At 30.8% G+C, this 8,037-nt stretch overlaps 2 protein-coding genes across 2 annotated transcripts in view; both read left to right on the forward strand.

The window, feature by feature from the left end:
* LOC145334917 (uncharacterized) lies at nt 1-8,033 on the forward strand. The gene is made up of 14 exons (XM_080180547.1): nt 1-55; nt 887-964; nt 1,161-1,241; nt 1,653-1,692; nt 2,133-2,224; nt 2,686-2,764; nt 3,242-3,327; nt 3,564-3,638; nt 4,095-4,184; nt 4,452-4,504; nt 4,802-5,055; nt 5,595-5,851; nt 6,018-7,188; nt 7,436-8,033. The coding sequence occupies exons 1-14, from the start codon at nt 5-7 to the stop codon at nt 7,609-7,611; spliced, it is 2,583 nt and encodes an 860-aa protein (XP_080036673.1). The 5' UTR covers nt 1-4; the 3' UTR covers nt 7,612-8,033.
* The window catches only part of LOC145334931 (uncharacterized), a 60,153-nt gene that overhangs the window by 22,738 nt on the left and 29,378 nt on the right, over nt 1-8,037 (forward strand). The gene's annotated exons all lie outside the window — the stretch shown is intronic.

Genomic DNA, 8,037 nt, shown 5'->3' on the forward strand with positions numbered 1-8,037 from the left:
TAAAATGGTTTTTGCTATAAAAATACCAAATTCCAGTATAGTTGACTTAAATAAGGTAAGGTAATTATAATACAGTTATTAACTAAGTATCACATGAAACAATGAAAGAAATTTTGTAAAATGGAGTAACACTGAAAAACATTTTTGAATAGGGCTACTGTTACTGTTATATTTTCTTTGCTCTGTAAAAAGGAGTAGAAAAGGACAGAAACCATTTATTTTGTGTTTACACAAAAAGATCGCGGTCAAATACCTCATATTCAACTGCAACTGTAGCTACATTAAACAAATTTGCAGCTGAGTCGCTCTTTAAATATTTTTCTCGTATTCATTCGAATCCGGTGGATAGGAACCGGTTCTCATCCATACGAAAAAACTATGTCTAGCATCGTATTATATCCAGCTTTCTACGAATATAAAAATGTACAATCATAAGATTAAAACCAGTATTTTTAGCCGGTGCCTTCGGCACCTCGAGGCTAAAAAAACTAGTTTTAATCTCATAATTGTACATTCTGTATCCGCGGAAAGCCGTTTATAATACGATGCGAGAAATAACTATAACTATTAAGAATCTAGCAGCAAACTACCGCGTTTAGATATGAGCAGCTATTGCATAAAACTATGAAAATATATATATTTATCGCATCGTATTATAGACAGCTTTCTGCGGGTATCAAAATGAAAAATTTAATTGAATACCAATTCTTTTAACCGATGGCCCGGGATAACAAAGCGGGTATTGTTTTGATAATTATTTTAATATTCGTGGAAAAGTGTCTGTAATACTATGCTATACATCATTACAGTATGGCTGAGAACCGGTTCTAATCCAGCGGATATTAATCTGTTGCGAAGCCTTACTGAAAAAAAGATTTCTTTATAGAAAATGTGTATATACGTGACAGAACTTGAAACATCAACACAATTTTGGTTTCAAAGGATTGGAGAAGAATATAGTCAGGTGAAGTTAATAATCACAAACATAAGGTGGTTTCCCTCAAAGCGACTAGCCAGGCACAGAAACGCCCCGCATTTGATTTTCGTTTTGAAATTTATTGGAACCAAACTTTTGGTATCTTGCAGAAAAAAACATTTCTCGCCTAATTAGACCATTTCCCCTCTCTTCTTTCATTCATCATCTAAAATGATATTTCTAGGCTTTGGAATCATTGCATAAGAAAATGGAGGAAATCTACAATAGTAAAACAGCTGCAGACAGCATTGTTAACATAGCAAAGGTTAGACAAAATAAAATAACTTCCGAGAAATAATTCTTATTTGTAGTTGATTTGGAACCTCGATGTTATCAGGAATGGAGGGGACATTTGGTTGTTAATTATACTAGTCCCCAAAGTTTTATAATAGCGTTTTCTTTTTCGTTGCCTTAACAACTTTGGGGACTTTATTGAAATCTTATTGGTTGGTTCATTAAGTCGAGTGCCAAAATGTTTAAACCACGAATGGTTATCTAAAGAATGGGTAGATTTGTCTATCATCATTTCGGATGTACATCAATTTGTCGGCCATTGTCTTATCGCTTAGATCCCTGCAATTTTGTATCGCAATGGAGTGATTTATATATTAAGTTAAAACTTGAAACGGTATATAAGTTCACTAAAATAACTTTAATGAATAAATATTATTTTTAGGTTTACCCTGGCTTACCCGTGGCGGCTAAATATGGCGATGGTATTTTTAAAGTTATATGATTTTAATAGAAATATTTTAGAATACTAAAATTCAAAGTTAATATAAACAACAAGAAAAGGAAACACATTACAAGATCTTTGCATGTAAAAATTATGTACTTTTACACTAAGTGTCTATTGAGCATCTATAACTACTCCCCCTTCCCCACTTTTTAAATGAATTGAAATAAGAGGTTGGATATGTATTTTTTGTCTAAGCTCCCCTAACCTTTCCCAAGCTCTAACCCGTCGGGGTCTATACCTGCGGCGCTAGTGCCTAGTACCAAATATACAAAAACAAATAAACAAACGAGAACTACCAACTACCCCTAATTTTGATTTTTTTAAAGGTAAGGGGGGATAAGAGCCTACAAGATAAGATAGCCTACAACTTTAACCAGTTTTGTTTCTCATAAAGCTAATTTATTTTTTTGTGTAAAGGTTTTAACCGTGGCATCATCCAGGATATTAATTGGCGAGATGGATCTTTACTCGTATTTTTCTGTGATTATGGTACTAAATGTGAAATACCGGTAATTAAAATAAAATGTTAAATTAATGCTGTTAAATAAAAACATTAGTCTTTGCTCAAATGGATATTATGAACGGGGAAAATTTGTCGTCAATTTTGCTTGGTAGTAACATGGAACTTATTTATTAAAGTCAGTTCGTCAGTAGGAGGGGAAGGGATGGGGTAAAAGCTTAAAGAGCTTAAAGGGGAAATCGTTATTTTAGCCCGCTGCGTGTTTCTTTTATTAGAAAACATAAAAATCTGCTGTATGATCCAAGTAATAATATATTTATTTTCTTGGCCCATTACTTTTGTTCTTCGTCAAATGTATTCTTTAAGTCAAAAGAACATGAATTAATGAATTAACAACTTTTGCTTTGCATTCCAACAATAAATTCTTTGAAAAATATCGACCAAAGTTTAATTAATAACGCTTTAAGTACACTATTATGACAAACTAAATTTTCAATTATTATTTTTTAGGTTGAAAATATAAGATTGCTCTACAAACCGTTTGCTGAGTTAAAGATGCAAGCTTTTAAAGCAAGACTTTTTGGTTTAAGTAAGTAACTTATTTCTCTTACCAACATACTATTAAACTCTATTTATTTCTTTCCTCGAATTTACTTTACTTACTATGGCTTTTATTTATTAATCTGACTATTAATATAAGTTTATTATATTTGAGGTTTTTGTTTTAGTTTTATTAATCAGGACATGCCTGCTTTTTTATTGAGTTAAATTAAAAAATTTGAAAAAAAAAGTTTTAAAAATATTCTGGAATAGTCAAGACTCCAAGCACCCAGATATTAGCTTAAGTAACACCCACCAGAAAACCATCTGTTTATTGCAAAACCTGTAAGTCCCAACTGAATGGTAATACATTTAATCTGTTTTGGGATAAGTCATTTAAGCTTTTTTATTTGGGGGGGGGGGAGGGGTAATCACCACTTTACCCCTTCCCCCCCATGGACGTCCTTGCCCCCTTCATTAACTATTAATGCCACATATTTGATTTATTATCCATAATTTCTTATAGGCGAAACTGGAAGAAAAGACGAAGCCTATAACCAAGTATTGGATATTGTTTCTAAGAACACAAAAGGTTTCTGCGCTGAACTTAAGGTAAATAAGTTTTAACGATGGTCATAAAATCCAGGGAAGGAATAGACATGGACTTTAATTTACCCAAAGTTTTAAACAACTTTGGGTACTTTTGTTGAGTTGCGATTGGTTGGTTCTAGACTAGTAGTGTTCAAACTTTACAACCAATAGTTCTGGTAATTTAGTTTATTAAAATTGTGGATGTACATCAATATATCCATTGTCTTATCTCTTAAGATCATTATTTTGTTTTTCAGATTAAAGATCTGGATGAAAATTGTGCCATACCACTGTACCTGGAATCCATTGATTCCGGAAATTCTTTGAATCTGGTAATCTATTATCAGGGCTCGGCAGCCGCGCGTCAGTCGTGTGTAAGTTTCATTGAAATCGTCATAATTCAGCTTGATATCTAAACCTGTTCCTAAACAGACAATCCATCGTTTTTGATTTTACTGTTTTGCACACAAGCGGCTTTAAATGTGGCGCGGCTGCCGAGCCCTACCTTTTATTGAACTATAAAATACCTAATAAGCGAAACGTAGAACATCAGCCTTTCGGTGAGGTCGTAGAAATGAACCTCCATTTATACCAAATCATAACTAACTGATCTACTGTTGACAGGTTAGGTGTGCAACATTATTAGAAAGAGTATGTAAAATACCTTGGATCTAAAAGTACAGCGAATTACCATTATGTGTTAAAAAAAGTCTGGCATATTTTATGAGTTTTATTTTATTGAAATAATAAAATATCTGATTGATTTCATGATTGATTTTCTATTTTAGTTTTTGGTAAGAGAAAAGATTTGCAAGAAAACAAAGGAGATGAACGAGAAAACTGAATTTACACTGCTGGAATTTCTCTACTTTAAAAAAGTATTTTTTTAAAACTTTTATTAGCAAAGCTTTATTATTTGTGAAAATTGTCTGTCTGTCCTTTTGTAATCTTTTGCTATCTTTCTCTCAATGTATGCCCTTTTATTTAGCTAACAAAAAAAACGAATATATTTTCTAGATTTAAGATTCTAGGTTTCGTGGATTATTTTAGATTTATAAATTTCATATACATAAAACTAGAAAGACACCTAACTTAAAATTAATCAACATGGATTTTAATAAAAACTTTGATTATTTTAACATTAGGACTTTATCAGAGAGTTGCAGAGTCTTTGTTTATCGTATCCAAACATACTAAGGTAATAGATAATAATTTTTCAGCATGGCTTCGAAACCTTTTAATAACCACTGGATTTATCTTATTAATCAGTATTTCAGCAAAGTTAATATTCGTTTACTGTCTAACTTTAAAGCTTCGCTTTTATGGCTGTTGTCGGCCGTGTTTATTTAGAATTAACTTTCAAATAGAAAGCAAAAATTATTGCTGCCTTTTGGTGTTATTTATAGTGCCCTATGTCTATTTATTACGAGATCTCTACCACATCAACCCTCCCCCATCCAGTGATCTACCCTAAAAAAAATAAACTAAATTTAAGGTACCTAGAACACAGTGAAGAAGGTATAATGGACATATTACAGAAAACTAAAGCAGAAAGTGATAAGAAACAAACCGAGACAAAGAAACATAAAATTTTGGAACAAGAATTAGTTGATTGCAAAGAGGATGAAAGTATAAATGATGATCCAGGAGTTGTAAATGAGATTATAGTTCAAACAGAGAACAATGAGAATCAAAGCTTTAATGAATTTAGATCAAACTGCAACTATCAAGCTGAAGAATCAGGAACTGGTAAATACAATATTTTGATACTTTTAGAAAGTTAGTTCTAGTAAGTGGTGAAATCTTTAATGAGCCTACTGCTGCTTATGCATCCAAACTATGTCTTTTTAATGGTATTTTTTGATTGCAGTGTAAAAGTTTGATATTAGTTTGATATTCTTCTAATCTGAACAACTGGAATAGTTATTAACGCATCGTATTATAGACAGCTTTTCGCGTATATCAAATGAAAAATTAGAAGATAAAAGCCACTTTTTTTATATTTTAATTTTCGTGGAAAATGGTCTGTAATACGATGATATACATGATTTATCAGATTGGCTGAGAACTGGTTCTAATCAAAGGATATTTTTCGGTTTTGAAGCCAAACTGGAAAAGAATTTCCTGTTGTTATTATTTTATTTACATATGATTTTGTTGAAGTAATAATTCAAAGCATTATCTTAAATTATATCTAAATTAATATCTTTCATATATCTTTATACCTAGTTGTTAGTCTTGTTATCAAAAACATCTAAAATTTTATTTATTTATCATTGGTTCTCCAGATAGCCTCAAAGAAGATTTTAGAAAAGACAAACCTAGCTTCAAATACAAGTCCAAATACATGCATCTCAATTTTAGTGAGGAGTCTACATCGGCGTCTTTTGACATTGGTGGTGTTGATTTTGACTCCATAAGTGATATCGATAATGATCCTGCAATCTTAAGTTTTACAATTCATGACATTGATATCAAGAACGTTGATGATAATGAGGTTGGCAAAACAAACTCGCAACAAGATATACATCACACTACTCAGGAGGTAGGGGACATTGAAGTTTATTAATTAAGGTAACTTAAATGATTGGAGGTTTTAGGGGTAGGTTTGAAAATTTTTTGACAAGATTTTTGTGTCTAAACTTGAAAATTATTAAATTAAGGGGAGGAGATACATAAATAAATAATCATCAATTGTCCCATCCCTTAAGATTCATGATGATACTGAAGCTGACATGCAAGAAAAGATTTATAGTAATAGGAATTGTGGGGAAGAGTCTGTTTCAAACAAAAATAATAATCAAAATGATAGAACAACAAAGTATAGCAATTTTAGAAGTTCTACTCCCGAAAGAAAGAATAAAATTAAAGGCAATATTCAAATTGAAAAGATCTTTCAGGATGATGTGGATAAAATAATGAAAAACCTTTTCAAGGATGACAATGACGATGCCGCTAACATTATTTCTGATAATGAGTTGGACATCATAACTCCACAATATATTGCTAGTCCTAGAAGCTCAAAAGAGAAATCTCATTATAAATCACGAAATAATGTCAACGATGTAAAGATTATTCATGATACTGGGGTTCACAAAGATCAAAATATTCAGAAAGACACTGAAAGAATGAAAAATGGTGCTCTTGGTAATTCAAAATCAACATATACTAAAAATATTGATTCGGATAATAATGATACGTTTGAAAATTCCACATCTGCAAAGGATGATGATTTTGATAATTCAATGACTGCAAAGAATGATGATTGTGAGAATATGATAGCTGCAAATGATGATGATTCTGAGAATATGTCAGCTGTAAAGAATGATGACTTTAGTAATATGATAGCTGCAACGAATGATGAGTTTGAGAAAATGACATTTGCACAGAATGTTGATTTTGATAATTTAATAGATGCAATGGATGGGGATTTTAAGAATTTGAGAGTTGCAAAAGATGATACTTTTGAAGATTTAACAGCTATGGAAAATAATGATTTTGATAATTTAATACCTACAAATTGTCATGATTTTGATAATTTAAAAGCTTCAAAGAATAATGATTTTGATAGTTTAAAAGTTTTAAAGGATAATGCTTTAATAAAATTGAAAGAGTCAGAAAATGTTGTCGATAATGATGATTTTAACCAAGAGGCAAAAACCAAACAAACTTCATCTAAACATAGAATTTTGGAAAAATATAAATCAAGATCAAATTCAAATTCTAAAAGAAGTGAAATTCTTGAAAGGTTCAAGGCACTTCGAGCACAAAAGGCAAATACTTCAACAGACCCACCAAGAGAAGTTGCAACAAATATAGCAGCAGCAAATAATACGAATGAAAATCCTCCAGCATATTTATACGTCCCTATTCCTATCTCAGGTCAGATTATCAAAAATTAGATTTCATTATTATACATTAGAATATTTGTCCAACATCCTTTTATCAGAATAATTTTCGATTAACATTATCTATTTTGGCTCCTCTTAAAATATATTTTTTTCATTACAATTTACCAAGCCAATGAAGATCTTTCTAACACTAACTTTTTATGTTACTAGTCCTTAAACTTAAAAGGGGGAAATTGACTAGGCATCATTGTTAATTTTTTTTAGTTTTATTATTTTAGGAACCAAACAAGAAGATATAAGAAACATACATGTTACAATATCCCATGTTTGCAGCTGTCCTTCTACAAGGCCTTACATGTTTGAGAATCCACCTTGCTTCCATGTACCCCCTCCTAGTAGTCAAGTGTTTGTGTCCCCGTCCTATCAAAACTCAATATCACACAACCAATATTAAAATTGTTTTTCACAAGATAAACTTTCTACTTTTATTATTTTCTAATATTTTATTATTTAACTTTTTAAAGATGAGAAAAAAAGGAATTTTTTATTCTTTTTGTAAATTATATTATTACGTTACATAATTTTTCCTTATGTTTTATTCTTGTATCTTCTTTTGGGTATCACTCAAAATTTTTTGGCCTATAATTGCGGTTGTATGTTTTTGTACTTCTTTGCAAGTTTCGTGATTTTTATATACCTAGTTTAATTAAGTCTGTTTATATTTTCTTAATTATCTAATTTTCGCTTTTTATAAAATATCATTTAAGTTATTGTTAACTTCGATGCTGCGTTATTCATAGACTTAATCGTCCTTGTTTACACATATTATTTATTTGTAATTAATCTAAATATTTAGTATTATGTTTACATTTTTTTAGAA

The sequence above is a fragment of the Acartia tonsa genome, chromosome 2, assembly GCF_053477335.1.
Source record: "Acartia tonsa isolate MP-2025a chromosome 2, ASM5347733v1, whole genome shotgun sequence".
Classification (NCBI taxonomy): Eukaryota; Metazoa; Arthropoda; class Copepoda; order Calanoida; family Acartiidae; genus Acartia; species Acartia tonsa.

Bases quoted from the DNA above. Each gene is read 5' to 3' on its own strand.
- LOC145334917 (XM_080180547.1), top strand. From the start codon at position 5: ATGGTTTTTGCTATAAAAATACCAAATTCCAGTATAGTTGACTTAAAT. The intron at 965-1,160 runs GTGAAGTTAATA...TGATATTTCTAG, and splicing joins TTGGAGAAGAATATAGTCAG to GCTTTGGAATCATTGCATAA. The intron at 4,185-4,451 runs GTATTTTTTTAA...TTTTAACATTAG, and splicing joins AATTTCTCTACTTTAAAAAA to GACTTTATCAGAGAGTTGCA.